Source organism: Neoarius graeffei, chromosome 21 (assembly GCF_027579695.1).
Source record: "Neoarius graeffei isolate fNeoGra1 chromosome 21, fNeoGra1.pri, whole genome shotgun sequence".
In the NCBI taxonomy this organism is placed as follows: Eukaryota; Metazoa; Chordata; class Actinopteri; order Siluriformes; family Ariidae; genus Neoarius; species Neoarius graeffei.
In genome coordinates this window covers 31797426-31816040 of record NC_083589.1, presented here as the reverse complement: position 1 = coordinate 31816040, position 18615 = coordinate 31797426, and the positions used below count along the sequence as shown (strand labels likewise).

General features: G+C 40.9%; 1 protein-coding gene across 1 annotated transcript in view; it reads right to left on the bottom strand.

Annotated features, from left to right (window-relative positions):
* Window positions 1–18615, bottom strand: part of itih2 (inter-alpha-trypsin inhibitor heavy chain 2) — a 62797-nt gene that overhangs the window by 2470 nt on the left and 41712 nt on the right. The window contains exons 15-19 of the mRNA XM_060902986.1: window positions 13918–14040; window positions 10379–10492; window positions 6232–6430; window positions 5927–6099; window positions 1722–1833 (exon numbers count right to left, since the gene is read on the bottom strand). Of these exons, the coding sequence (XP_060758969.1) occupies window positions 1722–1833; window positions 5927–6099; window positions 6232–6430; window positions 10379–10492; window positions 13918–14040 (721 nt within the window). The remainder of the gene's footprint in view (window positions 1–1721; window positions 1834–5926; window positions 6100–6231; window positions 6431–10378; window positions 10493–13917; window positions 14041–18615) is intronic.

Here is an 18615-nt window from a genome sequence, read left to right as displayed (position 1 = left end):
TGGTGGGTTTCCTCACATGAACTGCTCGCTTCAGGTCCTTCCACAACATTTCCATTGGATTAAGGTCAGGACTTTGACTTGGCCATTCCAAAACATTAACTTTATTCTTCTTTAACCATTCTTTGGTAGAACGACTTGTGTGCTTAGGGCCGTTGTCTCGCTGCATGACCCACCTTCTCTTGAGATTCAGTTCATGGACAGATGTCCTGACATTTTCCTTTAGAATTCAATGGTATAATTCAGAATGCATTGCTCCATCAATGATGGCAAGCCATCCTGGCCCAGATGCAGCAAAACAGGCCCAAACCATGATACTACCACCACCATGTTTCACAGATGGGATCAGGTTCTTATGCTGGAGTGCAGTGTTTTCCCTTCTCCAAACATAACGCTTCTCATTGAAACCAAAAAGTTCTATTTTGGTCTCATTTGTCCACAAAACATTTTTCCAATAGCCTTCTGGCTTGTCCACCTGATCCCTGTTCTTTAAATAAAACAGGGTGCCCACTCGCACCTGATTGTCATCCTATTGATTGAAAACACCTGACTCGAATTTCACCTTAAAATTAGATGCTAATCCTAGAGGTTCACATACTTTTGCCACTCACAGATATGTAATATTGGATCATTTTCCTCAATAAATAAATGACCAGGTATAATATTTTTGTCTTATTTGTTTAACTGGGTTATCTTTATCTACTTTAAGGACTTGTGTGAAAATCTGATGTTTTAGGTCATATTTATGCAGAAATATAGAAAATTCTAAAGGGTTCACAGACTTTCAAGCACCACTGTATCTACACCAAGTCATATAAAATACTTTGTTTTGAAATTGATAAAACAAATCACAATTCCACCTTACCTTTGAATAGCTTTAGACCAAACTTTGTAGCATCTTTAGTGCTTTTCGGAACAGCATTTTCTTTCATAATTTGTACTTCTTCCTCACTTGCGCTGACGAAGCGATCGGCCACCGTTTTGCCAAGTCGCTTGAGGTGATTATCGAGAAATAGTCCAAATTTCTTGATCAGTCAACGCGCATGATTTTCTATAATCACCTGCGTATTTGTACCAAGTTCATATATCAGGACACTTCTAACATAGATCCAGTTATGCTGGGATCAGACTCTGCGAGTTCAGCCCAATTTTGACACTGTTCGACCTGGCTGACAAATTTCCAGCATCAGGCCCAAATGAATGTCAGGAACAATGAACAGTCCTTGTAGTGTGACCTAATCGAATAACAGTGATGAGGCATCTGGGATGTGCCATGACACCTCGACACAAAAATCTACTATGTCGGAATTTTTATGTATTTTCTCGTCTAGCTTAACTCCAACACGTTCCTTGATGTCCATTTCTTGACCCTAAGGTAGCTATCCTAGCTAGCTGGTTAGGGTCATAGTGGGTTGAGAATAGAACCAACTGAATTCATGAGAAAATATCACAGGTTTTAACCAATAATAATAACTTTGAGTAATTTAAAAAAAAGAAAAACAGTGCTGACATTTTTATTTCTAGATTGGTGTGTTCTCCCCCCGGAGCATAGGGGTCGGGTTCATATTTATTTAAATAAATAAATAAAACCCACCCTTTCTGTTTTAAGCCATGCCTACTTCAGATTTAAAAAAAAAAATACAGATACAAAAATTTCAAGTACTAAACAGACACCGATCGTGGCCTGACATTATACCCTTTGTGGATAGTGTGGTGTGTTCTACCTGGTGACCGTGAACTTGTTGCCCTTCACTTCCATGGTGGCCTGTTTCTTCTCTGGCTCTGTTCCTTCATGCACGTCATATACTTTAACGCTGGGCTCGTTGGAAAACTGCCCTGTTTTACAGAAAATTAAAAACTGGCTTATTAAAAATAGTGTATCCATAACACAGACGTTTTCAAAACACGGTCTTCCTATTGCATTGCATCTCCTTGCTTAAAACCTCTTTTAGTTCATACGTGCATTTGTTAGGATACACTTGGCCCGATAGTTCTGCTCAAATAATAATACACAGTAGATTTCACCCTTCTTTCCTAATGGGTCAAAGAAGCGAGACCTCTTTATTGCATCCAAAGACTGTTCGTCTTGCAAAAAATTATTAGTATTCAAATATCGCCTCTGTTGTCTACAAACATTAACAATAATCTGCATAATAATTGTAATATCATATTTTAAAGAATATTACTTGCTCATTACTTGTGTGGTAATGTGTTATTCGTTCATTCACGAGCCTCGTTGAAGACAATGGATTATATCCACTCACTGGCCACTTTAATAGGAACTTGTTCTTGATTCTAAGATTCCTGTTCTTGGCTGCAGGAGCAGAACCCAATGTGGTCTTCTGTTGCATGCGGAGATGCTTTTCTGCTCACCATGGTTGTAAAGAGGCGGCACGGTGGTGTAGTGGTTAGCGCTGTTGCCTCACAGCAAGAAGGTTCTGGGTTCGAGCCCAGTGGCTGATGGGGGGGCCTTTCTGTGTGGAGTTTGCATGTTCTCCCCGTGTCCGCGTGGGTTTCCTCCGGGTGCTCCGGTTTCCCCCACAGTCCAAAGACATGCAGGTTAGGTTAATTTGTGGCTCTAAATTGACCGTAGGTGTGTGTGAATGGTTGTTTGTCTCTCTGTGTCAGCCCTGCGATGCACTGCAAAAAATGATATCTTAGCAAGTGAAAATAGTTGAAATGATCTAGCATTTCCTATTAGAAGAATACAAGACACCAATTCTGAGATTATTAAACCGAGTTCTAGATTGCAACCAACTTATTCTACGATGTCTTATCAAGTAAAAATATCTGTCTATGCAGCAAGATAATTTCACTACTCTTAACTGAATTTGAGGAGAAAATTACTTTTCAATTTTTTGCAGTGTGACCTGGCGACTTGTCCAGGGTGTACCCCACCTCTTGCCCATAGTCACCTGGGATCGGCTCCAGCTTGCCTGCGACCCTGCACAGGATAAGTGGTGACGGATAATGGATGGATGGATGTAAAGAGTTATGAGTTACTATAGCCTTCCTGGCAGCTCGAACCAATCTGGCCATTTCCCTCTGACGTCTCTTATCAACAAGGCATTTGTTTCCACCCACAGAACTGTCGCTCACTCACTCAGTGTTTTTTGTTTTTCGCACCATTCTGTCTGTGTAAACTCTAGAGACTGTTGGAGATCAGGAGGTCAGCAGTTTCTGAAATACTCAAACCAGTCCATCTGGCTCAAACCAACACCCATGCCACAGTGAAAGAAAGTCATACTTTGAGATCACAATTTTTCCCATTCTGATGTTTGAAGTGAACATTAAACTGAAGCGCTTGATTTGTATCTGCATGATTTGATGCATTGTGCTGCTGTCAAGGGATTGGCTGATTTAGATTCAATAACTGCAGAAAACAGCAGGTGGATGGATGGGTGTTCCTAATAAAATGGCCCGTGAGGCTATTATTATAGCATAGCCTCAGACAATACTCAGTAGCTAGAACGTGTCTGCTACTTTCTCATGTTGAGACACTCCTAACATGCATCTAGTCAACTATTTAATCACAGTTAGGAGAGTTAATGCTTCTGAAACTACACTATTTAACCACTTTGGTCATAAATAACAATTTAGGCCCACGTGTACACTTGGACCCCGTTTACACGTAGCCGGGTATCTATAAAAACGGATATTTATTTATGCGGTTGCACCCATCATTCACATGTAAACGGAGGTTTCAGTCACTGAAAACGGCTGCTTTCGAAAACTCCGGGCAAAGTGGAGATTTGTGAAAACTCCGTTTTCATGCCTGCATGTAAATAGTGGAAAACGGAGTTTTCTCCGTGTTATGGGGAAAACGGAGTTTTAGCATTGTGATCTGACGGTCCCTCCTCCTTGGCTTTCAGATCTCTGGTTGGCTTTCTATTTGTTTGACATGTTTTTGACAGCCTTCCCTGGTTGGTTTTTGAGCATTGTGTAAACGGAATTATTTTCTAGTACGGGGAGGAGAAGATACCCGTTTTCATAAATACCTGGCTATGTGTAAACGAAGTATTAGCTATTGCTTTTGCTATTGTGCCTTTAATGGAATACAAGAAAACCAAATAATTTATGACAATGTCAATGAAAAGTGATAAGAACGAACTAGAATTCTTTAGCTGTTATATAGGTGAGACAATGGCTGTCGATATTTGGATTTTTCATGATATTACGGCGGCGGCACGGTGGTGTAGTGGTTAGCGCTGTCGCCTCACAGCAAGAAGGTCCTGGGTTCGAGCCCCGGGGCCGGCGAGGGCCTTTCTGTGTGGAGTTTGCATGTTCTCCCCGTGTCCACGTGGGTTTCCTCCGGGTGCTCCGGTTTCCCCCACAGTCCAAAGACATGCAGGTTAGGTTAACTGGTGACTCTAAATTGACCGTAGGTGTGAATGTGAGTGTGAATGGTTGTCTGTGTCTGTGTGTCAGCCCTGTGATGACCTGGTGACTTGTCCAGGGTGTACCCCGCCTTTCGCCTGTAGTCAGCTGGGATAGGCTCCAGCTTGCCTGCGACCCTGTAGAAGGATAAAGCGGCTAGAGATAATGAGATGAGATGATATTACGGCACTTTGTTGGGCATTATTTCTGATTTATGACATTGTTATATATCCTGAAAAAACCCCATAAGGTTATCCAGTATTATGTAACTATGGTTCTGCGACTAATTCTAAGACCACCTTCCAAACCCAGTAGAGTTTCCCCTGTGTATTTGTTTTCTAGACAAAGAGATACTAATAGCAAAGTTCTCACCTCTTGATCTCACTTCTAGCCTCTGGTATGGCTTGCTTATCCTCTGGCCATTCTTGTCAACCTAAGTGACCGCTGTGGCCTGGCAGTCCTCCACACACTCACAGAACCACATCACATACATAACCTACCGTTCTACTTCATGTTCCAGACCACCAGGGTGCTTTCATTCGAGAACTATCCATTCATCCATCCATTATCTGTAGCCGCTTCTCCTGTTCTACAGGGTCGCAGGCAAGCTGGAGCCTATCCCAACTGACTATGGGCGAGAGGCGGGGTACACCCTGGACAAGTCGCCAGGTTATCGCAGGGCTGACTCCACACAGAAAGGCCCTCATCGGCCACTGGGCTCAAACCCAGAACCTTCTTGCTCTGAGGCGACAGTGCTAACCCCTACACCACCGCGCCGCCCCCTTCGAGAACTAGTGGAGATCATGTATCAAAGTTGGTACAAGGATTCATAACCCGTCCTGATGCATTCCCCAAACAATGCATTTCTTGGAAAGCACTTACAAGAAGTTAATACCTTTTTCGATGAAGAATGATGACCAAAGTGTCGATATTGCTTGTTGTTGAGGATCTCAATGACGTCTGACTCAAGTCCTTATTGGGATCCACTTAAGTGCTGATTCCAATTTTATTTAAAAATAACTCGAGTGGTTATTCATATTTGAGAATCAATCAAGTGTTGATACTGTTTCAATTGAGGACAAGAATCACTCACTCAATCTATCAGTGTCATACTCTACTGAGGATAAGAATTGTCCAAGGTATTGCTAGTGCTTTTGATTGAAAGTGAGAAGGACTCAAGTACTGATGCATAGTTGAGTCTTCTGCAGTCTTTGAGTTACATTTCCAGCATCACAATTATCGTTATGCTGCAGTTAGGTCAAAGCTGTATAAGCGCTTTTTGAAGATGCTCTAGTTCTCAGCAATTTGGACATTCATCATGTCCATCATCCAACTTCATCAGGGCTTGGCAGAACAAGCAACCGTTTCTGGTTCTGAAATAATGCTGCAGAATTTAGCAACAATTTTACACAATCGTTCTTAGCAGCTAGCTATTAAACAAGCACACTGGAAAATGTGTTTCCAGATGGAAACTCTCCTGGTGGTCCAGAACATACTTCTACATCTTTTTCTGCCCTCGACAAAACAAACATTTTTAAAACTTCATACACACCGATCAGGCCATGGGCCTGGGAGGAGTACTGGTTAATGCTAGGTGTGTAGAATCCCAGAAAATCCACATTAAATGGATGCTTTTTCCATACGCGATGCAGCAGCACCGTCACTGAGATCTTCCCATCAATCGTCACAGTCAGCTTGCTCTCTTTCTTGATGGAAACTGTCGCCCTGATGTGCAAACGGAATGCATGTATTACTTAATGAGGTCATGCAAATATAGTGTGGAGAGTGACTGAGAACTCAAAAGTGGGAAAATCTCTGAGTTTTTTTTTCATGTTTTTTAAATGAAAATTCTTGTACCTCTTAAGGATAAGATTTGCTGTGGCTCCCCAGGAAAAAGAGTGATTGTTTTTGCCTTCCAACAGATCGATCCTGCTGGTGCTCACCACAACGTTCAACCCCACTGCTTGGGTGTAGATAGAGATGGTGCCAAAGTATGTGTTCAGTTTGTTGTTTTTCATTTTCTTGCCACTCACCAACTGGCCATTGATTGCAATCCCTGTATGAGAGGATATATAAAAAATTAACAAAAATATATTTTGGTGAAAGACATTTCTTTCTCTAGTTTTGCATATCCCACTATACACCAATAAATACACAAGATATATATTCCATACAGATTTGTCAGCATGGTTTAGGACACGCCTGAATACTGAGGTAGCCATCTTGGGCTCCCAGAATTACTTTCTTAGAAATATAGTATAGTATTCGTACAGTACTGTGACTGAGAAGTGATGAGAATGATGTCTTGCCTTAAGGTCAAACTACACTACAGGTAAATCTTTTTTACATCAGGTACATCAATTTTGTTTCTTTCAACCATTTTTCAGATTTTTTGATACATTTTATTGACATGTCTTCTCTTAAATTGTAGTAATAAAATGATCAAAAGTCAAAACTCATTTCCATAAGCAAGATAAGCATTATCTTAAACTTAGCAACTTTAAATAAAGGCTTGAAGTTTTGCCCACTTTGGCCATTATATCATACACTGCAAATAGAAATAGGGGTACAGTAGGAGTCCATTTCTGTTCCCCAAGGTACAATGTACCCCCTAGGGCTCATTATTGGACCTCAAGGTAACTATGTGCCCTTTTCCACCAAAGCAGTTCCAGGGCTGGTTCGGGGCCAGTGCTTAGTTTGGAACCGGGTTTTCTGTTTCCACTGACAAAGAACTGGCTCTGGGGCCAGAAAAACCGGTTCCAGGCTAGCACCAACTCTCTGCTGGGCCAGAGGAAAGAACCGCTTACGTCAGCGGGGGGGTGGAGTTGTTAAGACCGACAACAATAACAAGACCGCGAAAGATCGCCATTTTTAAGCGACGAGAAGCAGCAGCTGTACAAATGCGAAGTCATCCATTATTATTATTATTGTTGTTGTTGTTGCTGCTGCTTTTTCCGTGTTGTTTTTACTTCGATATTCGCGCCAAGGTTTATGCAAACGTAGCGACGTAACTGACGTATACAGTGACGTAATGACGTGGCTTCCCTTAGCACCGCGAGCTATGGAAAAGCAAGCTGGTTCTCAGCTGGCTCGCAAGTTGAACGAGTTGTGAACCAGCACCAGCACTGGCCCCGAACCAGCCCTGGAACTGATTTGGTGGAAAAGGGGTATATGTGTACCTTTTTAGGGCCAGAAAGGTACATATATTCCCAAGCAGTATATAAAGGGTACTGCCCCAGTGACAAGCTGGTGTACCTCTAGACGTACAATAATGTACTTTATTTTCTGACAGTGTTTCTTTCCTGAAAAACTTGTTTTCCGATGTATGTCAAGTTATGTGACATGAGGATAAGCACATCAAATTAATTTATAAACCTTCTAAACAAAAGAGTGAAAACACATGAAACCACATTGTATTTTCTTCAAAATATGTTTTTTCTATATTCAGAATCAGAAATTGCAATTTCTTCACACTCAGAAAATAAAGTACATTATTGTACCTTTAGGGGTTCGCTGGCTTGTCACTGGCAGTACCCTCGACGGTACTTATGTATTTGTAACTTTTATATACTGCTTGGGAGCAAGTAGGAGTCCATTTCTGTCCCCCAAGGTACAACCTATGCTAATATTCCCCCCCCCCCAAGGTTAGTGTAGGTTGTACCTTGGGGGATCGAAATGGACTCCTACTGTACCCCTATTTCTGACAGTGTTGATGTTTTGCATTTATGAATTTGTACATATTCATTCCTATTTAAGATGGCGTATTAGGGCCATTGTAGGTTAAAAAAAATATGGAGCTGGGGGAGGATGATAATATTCTGAGAATAAACTGAATTTTCAGATATGTTCTGAGATTAAAGTCATACATTTGTGAGGAAAAAACCTCAGATATCCTTTGATATTATAAGGTCCGAAATTTGTTAGGAAAAATATAATTTTATGAGGAAAAAAAGTCAGAAATTTACAAGAAACAAAACTTGGAAAAATAGTAGCTTCTTTAGTCAAGGAACCACAGCTCTTCACTTTTCAAGTTTGGATCAACGTCACTACATTACAGACACCACGGCTGAGCTGAGAGTTAAAGGAAATGCAAGCTTTCCTCCTCAATCATCCATTATCCATAACCACTTATCCTGTGCAGGGTCATGGGCAAGCTGGAGCCTATCCCAGCTGACTATAGGCGAAAGGCGGGGTACACCCTGGACAAGTTGCCAGGTCATCGCAGGCCTGACACATAGACACAGACAACCATTCACACTCACGGTCAATTTAGAGCCACCAATTAACCTAACCTGCATGTCTTTGGACTGTGGGGGAAACCGGAGGAAACCCACACAGACACAGGGAGAACATGCAAACTCCACACAGAAAGGTCCCCGTGGGCCACTGGGTTCGAACCCAGGACCTTCTTGCTGTGAGGTGACAGTGCTAACCACTACACCACCGTGCCGCCCCTTGCTTGATCACACAATATAAAAAGAAGAAAGTGCTCTGAAATTTTCAACTACATTTCCTAGAATGCACTGCAGCCAGGAAACATGTGATTGTTGTGCTTCCTGGATGCAATGAGAGATGAATGTATAAATCACACGGGTATGTTTTTCCATGTCCAATTATTGTGCAAAAGCAGTTTCATGTTACTTTCAGTGCATGAATGCTTCTCATTTGCCTGAACATCTGTTACTATAAAATGGCTGAGCCAAGAGTTATAGGAAATGCAGTCACTGTTGTCAGTGGGGTTCCTTAACCAAAAAAAAAACCACCATTGTAAATTTGTGAATCAATATTACCCACCTGCCCCAGCTATATATATATATATATATATATATATATATATCATCTCATTATCTCTAGCCGCTTTATCCTTCTACAGGGTCGCAGGCAAGCTGGAGCCTATCCCAGCTGACTACGGGCGAAAGGCGGGGTACACCCTGGACAAGTCGCCAGGTCATCACAGGGCTGACACATAGACACAGACAACCATTCACACTCACACCTATGGTCAATTTAGAGTCACCAGTTAACCTAACCTGCAGGTCTTTGGACTGTGGGGGAAACCGGAGCACCCGGAGGAAACCCACGCGGACACGGGGAGAACATGCAAACTCCACACAGAAAGGCCCTTGCCGGCCCCGGGGCTCGAACCCAGGACCTTCTTGCTGTGAGGCGACAGCGCTAACCACTACACCACCGTGCCACCCATATATATATATAAAACCTTCAGTGGCCCTAATACACCACCATACCTATGCTTATTTAAAAGGAGAGGAATTCTCAATTATGTTAGATTTTTATCCTGAAAGTGATGGAAAAAAACCCAGCCCATCATATTTTCTTGGTTAAACAATAAAAAAAAAAAAGGTTTTCCAATACATTTTTTTTTTTTCTGTTGAGAGCTTCTTTAAATTTCAATTCTAACATCATCAAAAGACTATATTTTGGGTTTTATTAAGTGTGCAAATGTATGCATATTTAACAAGACAAAAACTCATTTGCTTAAATAAACATAAATTCCTGAGAATTTTCCAGTAGAAAAAAAAATTTGTAAGAATATCAGCAATTAACTGACAGTCCCTCTGTTCACCTGTAGTGTCTTGCCTTAAATGTGTAAATATAGAGTTTGTTTTACACTAAGTTTTTTTTTTTAATTACAATTAAATTAAAATTGTTCATTTGAAGATGTTATATATCTGAGCAATACCAGTTATCAGTTCGATAATACGCCAGAAGGTGGTCTGAACTCTATTGGAAGAAGATGATCTTTTGAAGCAAGTCTATGAAAAGTTAGGAATTAATTTACAGGAAATATTTTGAGATTCCTTTATTAGACACATAACCCCAGTACAACCCTGAAGGAGCAAACTTCAGGCACTTTGGATGATCACCAAAACAAGGGTTAAGAGCGATCACTGCATAAAAGATTTTTCTTCCCCCAAAGCTATTCTAGAAAGGGCAGGAGAAACCTGGTGCATAATAAATCTGACTGAAGAGGTTCGAGTGGTACCTGTTCCAGGGTCGGACACCAGGTTGAGGATGTGTCCTGGCTTGGAGTCGATGTTGAAACAGACGTCCATGTTGTTCTTGGGCAGGTGGACGATGAAATGAGGGTCGTTGTCCACTGCAGTAGGTGAACATCAGCGTGTTTATGAACATCAGAAATCACTGGAGCTATAGATCTGTATACTGAATTTGTATTCCAAATGCTTTTGAACCACTACAGTTTCTTGTGTTTTATTACAGGAGAAGTATTATTAATGCCACAGACAAAACAAACAGATAAGGAATCAAATCCTAAGTCCTTGTATTTCAGGATTTATTAACTGGCAGCTCTGACATCCTAACAGGACTGTCGTGAGTTCTGTGTTAAAGGCTCATGCACTTGTAGACTAAATCAACTGAATGTTGAGATAAAAGACACATATACAGTAGATTATGTCCTACAACAACCTAATTAGAGTAATATATATATATATATATATATATATATATATATATATATATATATATATATATATATATATATATATATAAATTTTATTTTTAAATAACACATAAAAAAACATTTGTCAGTTCAGTTATGCCCAGTTCCTACTTTAAACAAGACCACTGGATCTCATTTATCAAACTGGATACAACAAGTTTATATCTCATCTCATCTCATTATCTGTAGCCGCTTTATCCTGTTCTACAGGGTCGCAGGCAAGCTGGAGCCTATCCCAGCTGACTACGGGCGAAAGGCGGGGTACACCATGGACAAGTCGCCAGGTCATCACAGGGCTGACACATAGACACAGACAACCATTCACACTCACATTCACACCTACGCTCAATTTAGAGTCACCAGTTAACCTAACCTGCATGTCTTTGGACTGTGGGGGAAACCGGAGCACCCGGAGGAAACCCACACAGACACGGGGAGAACATGCAAACTCCACACAGAAAGGCCCTCGCTGGCCACGGGGCTCGAACCCGGACCTTCTTGCTGTGAGGCGACAGCGCTAACCACTACACCACCGTGCCGCCCACAAGTTTATATGTAAATCCTTAATTTGCTTAAATTTATGTCTAATAAGACTCAGTAATATGAACCTCCTTTGAATAGAGTTCAAACTGTATAATTCGTCACTGCCATTATTTGTACTGATTACGCTGTTAGGATTAACTAGCATATTTATTTCAATTACACACACACACACACACACACACACACACACGCATTTCATGAAAAATTTGAAAATTCATTTTATATTAATGACTTGAAAGAAAGTGATCTAAATGTATGGATAAAGCCATACTTTATGACAATTAAAGGAGAACTGAAGGCAAATTTTTTACGATCAAAATTCAATTTCTCATTTTATTAAATATAAGTGCATTTTTGATAGCTATTTTTTCACTGCTATAGCAAGTTATGAGTGTTTGAAATATGCTATGTAATATATCAGTCCATATGTCAAAGCAATGGCTGTAAACGAGGCCATCGTAGGATGGAAGTAAAACGTACAGCGGAAATCAAACCCTGTGTCCGAAATTTCTCACCCGTTCACTACTCCCTATATAGGGAATTACAATATAGAGGACTATACAGTGAGCTCATTGGTAAAATGAAAAAACGCTTTCGGACACTACTCCGTCGCGCTGGTATGTATATCATTACTGTCGCACAATTAAAACGTGCCAGATCAGTCGGCTGGTGGGTTTCCAAAATAATAAATACATGCATGTATTTTTGCGATAAATACATATTATACTGAGCGCATTTCCCACAATAATCAACACAAAGTACCTGCATCTTTGAGTTCTTTTAAATCAAGGCTGAATACTTTCTTCTTTGCCGCTGCCTTTTATGAAATCAAATTTGAGACTTTTAATTTGATTTCTTTCAATGTGACTGCAATACATGATGGGCTATATTGCTTGTTTAGTGACCATTGGTTGTACACTACTTTTCATGATGCATTGTGGGATACTTTGAGTGCACTATATAGGGTGTAAATAATCCTCACTAAGGTTTCGGACAGCACTACAAAATGCCGTCCCCACTATATAGTGCGTAGGGAGTACTCACTATATAGTGAGTAGGGAGTGATTTCGGACACAGGGAAAGTGACCAACATCTGCCAGCATTGTCAAAAGATGTGTGCGCCCTCTTTCAAATGCTGATGTAATCAAGCCGGAAGTTTTGTTTGTTTTGATAGCAATCAGGAAAGTTTGAAAAAAGTCGGCAGTAATCGTCATTTAAACTCGTTTTTGTGTAATATTTTGTTTGGAAAACAGTTTTCAAAATGGCGGCACTCACACCTGGCTGACACTTCACGTTTCAAAATCTCGCACAAGTCTCGTGACGATCGCGCGGATAAGCGACGCCTGCCATGGACCAAACGAACTGAATTCAACATGGCTACAAACCGAATAGGGCAATAAGTATAATATTTAATTGCAATTAGTTGCCAATACGAGCCACGATATAAGGTTCCTAAAACCGAAAACGTAATTGAATAACACGTTAATTAAGAAATAAAACAAGTTTAACAATGACTTCAGTTCCCCTTTAAGACTAACAATTCATTTTTTTAATGCCATCCTATAACAAGAGGAAAAGTCTATGCTGCAGTGGCTGAGCTGTCATACTGGAAAACCCGAGAAGACCTTTCATCTTTTTGTCACTATTTTGTCATTTTCAGCTCTCTGTAAGCTTTGTCTATATGATGGAGTTTTGTAGGCTTCCTGAAATGTAAACGCAAAAATACGCTTGGTAATTGACAGGTGTTTGGACGTTTATCTACACATGCATGTCAGTACAAAGAAAATCAGCATTAATGAAACTTCTGTACATCTGATGGGAATTTGGTTTAGGCTACGAAAACATTTCCATGTAACTTTACTTAAAGATTAATAGATTAGCCTCATCTATAACATTTATAAAAAGAATAGGCTAAAATGATAAAATACAGAATAAAATACATACTTTTAAGTATGTATGCACTGTACTTATAAAACCTAAAATAACAACTGATGCCATAAGATGATAGTTATGTCACTTTTCTTAACCACAGCAGGCTTGACAAAGGTCATCACTTTTACTGTGACCTTAAGTATTTAGTATAGTATTGCTTAGCCTAACCATAAAATGTTTACATTCAACTCATTCATGCATTTTCCATACTGCTTATCCATTGCGGGTGAGCTGGAGCCAATCCCAGCTGACGCTAAGTGAGAAGAGGGGTACACCCTGGGCAGGTCGCCAACCACTACACCACCATGGCACCTACATTCAACTTAACTTATCATTAATAACCAAGTTGAATCAGATGACTTGGAGCTGGGAAAACTTGAAACTTTGCAGTTCTGTGGCCCTTCAGATTTTCACTCAAGTGTCTCAGTGTCTCCACTGCTAAACACATCGACCAAGTTCGAAGCCAGCTTAATCTGATCACAATCAAGATTACATCAATGTGTAAAAATGTCATTCTTCCTATCTCTGTTCTTAAAATATTGAAATTCATGGTTATAACATGTCTTATAACCATGAAGTAAACCTACCGACAGTGACTGCAGGATCCACTGTTTTAGCCATCCTCGGGCCTGGTGTTGAAGTGGGGATTGCCCATTGAGGCTGGACTGGAGGAGGATTACTGTACAAATGCACTGTTTTACGAGGAACAACTACAGAGGAAGAAAGAGAGGGTGAGAGTAACAGAGAGATGAACCCTAAATAACACTTAGAAATAACATAAACACTATTCTTAAAACTAAAATATATTTATACCCTCAAAACGCATAGGGTATTTTCAAAACATTAATATATATTATTGTGTAACTTTTATTAAATTGACTTTTCATTTTACTGTTCCTTGTGTATTTTTCTTGTCGATCAGGCCAAGGACGCGTTATCCTAATGGGCTTCATGGGCAGCTGCCCGGGGCCTCGGAGGTAGTGAGATCGGAAAATATGAAACGATATTTTCAGAAGTTTTGATCATATTGATAACATTTTTGATGCATTTCCCCACCCGTAAGGAATCCCACCTTGTCCCGTCGCATAAATCACCCGTCATTGTCAACATGATCACTGCCCACCATGTCTTCACACGCTACGCCAGCTTGAGTTCAATGATTTAATTAATGACTTCGCTTTCCAGAAAAGTAGGAAAGTGCCCTTGTAAGTTGACCCATGGCTGTCAAACTGAATGCGCAAAGCTGTGTGCCACTGCTGTTTGGGACATTACGTGTGTAAAAGGATGAAATGTTTCACATAGCCTAACATTTTGAGATTTATTTCTGAGAAGCAAGATATTTTTCTTTCTTTGTTATCGCTCTTTGTTTTCACAAGTTAAAAGTCACCTGGATTCCAAAATGAAAACGAACGGTTATATCCCAAATGAATGTTCTTGTCCTGAATACTAAAGAAACTGTTGTAGGCCTAGGTTATGTTCTTGACATGTTGTTCATTGACTCACTCATTCAAAGGCTTCTTGAGGCTAAACTTTAGTTAACCAGACTTGTTAACCGTGATGTCTGATGGATTTTTTCACCATGCAATTGCCTATTTCACCATTGCTTTTTCTCGATTAAATAGGTGTTGATGGATATAAAGTTTTATCGTTCAATAGTATTTCTAATTGTGCCACTGTCATTATTTAAGTTTCTGTGTCTACAGGCACGTCTGAGGGGGTGAATTTGCTGAGCGCAGTTGACAACAGGCGGGGGTGGGGCCTTGGGGGTGGGGCCTCGGGGGTGTCTGCCCAGGGCCTCGGCAAGGGTTAACACGGCCCTGGATCAGGCACCTTAAGATTTCAGTTAGTTTTATTCACACAGCAACAGATAATGTAGAAACACAGGTAACACTTTAATCAGAGGTAACTATGCAGGAACTAAACAGGAATGAGTAAGTACAGTGGATATAAAAAGTGTACACACCCTGTTAAAATGATCGGTTTTTCTGATGTAAAAAAATAAAATAAAATGAGACCACGATAAATAATTTCAAAACTTTTCCCACCTTTAATGTGACCTATAACCTGTACAATTCAATTGAAAAACAAACAAATCTGTTAGGGGGGAAAAACATAAAAAATAAAAAATGTACAATAAGCTGGTTGCATAAGTGTGCACACCCTTAAACTAATACTTTGTTGAAGCACCTTTTGATTTAATTAGAGCATTCAGTCTTTGGGTCGGAGTCTATCAGCTTGCCACATCTAAACTTGGCAATATTTGCCCACACTTCCTTGCAAAAGCGCTCCAAATCTGTCAGATTGCGAGGACATCTCTTGTGCACAGCCCTCTTCAGGTCACCCCACAGATTTTCAATTGGATTTAGGTCTAGGCTCTGGCTGGGCCATTCCAAAACTTTAATCTTCTTCTGGTGAAGCCATTCTTTAGTTGATTTCGATGTATGCTTGGGGTCATTGTTATGCTGAAAGATGAAATTGCGCTTCATCTTCAGCTTTCTAGCAGACACCTGAAGGTTTTGGGCCAAAATTGATTGGTATTTAGAACTGTTCAGAATTCCCTCCATCTTGGCTAAATCCCCTGTTCCAGTTGAAGAAAAACAACCCCAAAACATGATGCTGCCACCACCATACTTCACCGTGGGTATGGTGTTCTTTTGGTGATGCGCAGTGTTGTTTTTGCGTGAAACATACCTTAAGGAATTGCGGCCAAAAAGTTCAACCTTGGTTTCATCAGACCATAACACATTTTCCCACATGCTTTTGGGAGAGTTTTTTTTTTTTTGCAAAATTTAGCCGGGCCTGGATGCTTTTCTTTGTAAGAAAAGGCTTCTGTCTTGTGACCCTACCTCATAGTCCAGACATACAGTGGTACTTGAAAGTTTGTGAACCCTTTAGAATTTTCTATATTTCTGCATAAATATGACCTAAAACATCATCAGATTTTCACACAAGTCTTAAAAGTAGAAGAGAACCCAGTTAAACAAATGAGACAAAATATTATACTTGGTCATTTATTTATTGAGGAAAATGATCCAATATTACATATCTGTGAGTGGCAAAAGTATGTGAACTTTTGCTTTCAGTATCTGGTGTGACCCCCTTCTGCAGCAATAACTGCAACTAAATGTTTCCAGTAACTGTTGATCAGTCCTGCACACCGGCTTGGAGGAATTTTAGCCCATTCCTGCAGATAGAACAGCTTCAACTCTGGGATGTTGGTGGGTTTCCTCACATGAACTGCTCACTTCAGGTCCTTCCACAACATTTCCATTGGATTAAGGTCAGGACTTTGACTTGGCCATTCCAAAACATTAACTTTATTCTTCTTTAACCATTCTTTGGTAGAATGACTTGTGTGCTTAGGGTCGTTGTCTTGCTGCATGACCCACCTTCTCTTGAGATTCAGTTCATGGACAGATGTCCTGACATTTTCCTTTAGAATTTGCTGGTAGAATTCAGAATTCATTGTTCCATCAATGATGGCAAGCTGTCCTGGCCCAGATGCAGCAAAACAGGCCCAAACCATGATACTACCACCACCATGTTTCACAGATGGGATAAGGTTCTTATGCTGGAATGCAGTGTTTTCCTTTCTCCAAACATAACGCTTCTTATTTAAACCAAAAAATTCTATTTTGGTCTCATCCATCCACAAAACATTTTTCCAATAGCCTTCTGGCTTGTCCACGTGATCTTTAGCAAACTGCAGATGAGCAGCGATGTTCTTTTTGAAGAACAGTGGCTTTCTCCTTGCAACCCTGCAATGCACAGCATTGTTGTTCAGTGTTCTCCTGATGGTGGACTCATGAACATTAACATTAGCCAATGTGAGAGAGGCCTTCAGTTGCTTAGAAGTTACCCTAGGGTCCTTTGTGACCTCGCCGACTATTGCACGCCTTGCTCTTGGAGTGATCTTTGTTGGTCGACCACTCCTGGGGAGGGTAACAATGGTCTTGAATTTCCTCCATTTGTACACAATCTGTCTGACTGTGGATTGGTGGAGTCCAAACTCTTTAGAGATGGTTTTGTAACCTTTTCCAGCCTGATGAGCATCAACAACGCTTTTTCTGAGGTCCTCAGAAATCTCCTTTGTTCATGCCATGATACACTTCCACAAACATGTGTTGTGAAGATCAGACTTTGATAGATCCCTGTTCTTTAAATAAAACAGGGTGCCCACTCACACCTGATTGTCATCCCATTGATTGAAAACACCTGACTCTAATGGCCCTTTTCCACTACCCTTTTTCAGCTCACTTCAGCTCGCTTCAGCTCACTTCAGCCCGACACGGCTCGCGTTTCGACTACCAAAAACCAGCACGACTCAGCTCGCTTCAGCCCTGCTTAGCCCCTAAAACTCGCACCGTTTTGGAGTGGGGCTGAAGCAAGCCAAGCCGTGCCGAGTGAGGCTGGGGGCGTGAGCAGACACTCCCCTGTGCACTGATTGGTGAGGAGGAGTGTCCTCACATGCCCACACACGCCCCGCGAGCGCGCTGGGATCTGTAAACACCGCAAACCCGGAAGAATAATAATTAAGAATTACGAGAATTTCTGAAGCCTTATGCGCCTCGCCTCATCTATACGCTCTTGCCAGTATCTGTCCGCGTTGTCGGTGACAACAAGCCACAGCACCAAGACCAGCAACACTAACGACTCCATGTCCTCCATGTTTATTGTTTACTATTCGGGTCATGAGACTACCGCTTAAAAGATCACTGAATCAGTGACATACAGAGCATCGTGGACGAGTTCGCGGAGCGCAAGGCTCATCGTATGCCCTTCAAATAATGCGCGCAGTAGGCTATTGATGTTTTATTATGAGCCATGTACAGTATGTCGCCTAATGTTTTTTTTGTTTCTGAGTTACATGTTCGTTTGAAGGACTTAATGTACAAAATAACATAGTTGCACCCCGTAGTGTTGAAATTGGTAAACACAGTGCATTCAGTGAGGTTTGCACCGCCCTCCTTTTATTTCTGACTCTTCCTGTCACCGTTGCAACCTCTGAGCGCTCATTCGTATGCCCTTCAAATAATGTACGCACTATAGGCTATTGATGTTTTATTATGAGCCATGTACAGTATCCTAATGTTTTTTGTTTCTGAGTTACATGTTCGTTTGAAGGACTTGATGTACTAAATAACATAGTTGCACCCGGTAGTGTTGAAATTGGTAAACACCGCAGTTGCGGACATTTTGTAGCCTAAAATGATGTTATGATAAGCTTTAATAAAGGGCCCGGTCATTTGCCCCGCCCCCGGCCCGGCTCTGACTTGTTCCGCCAC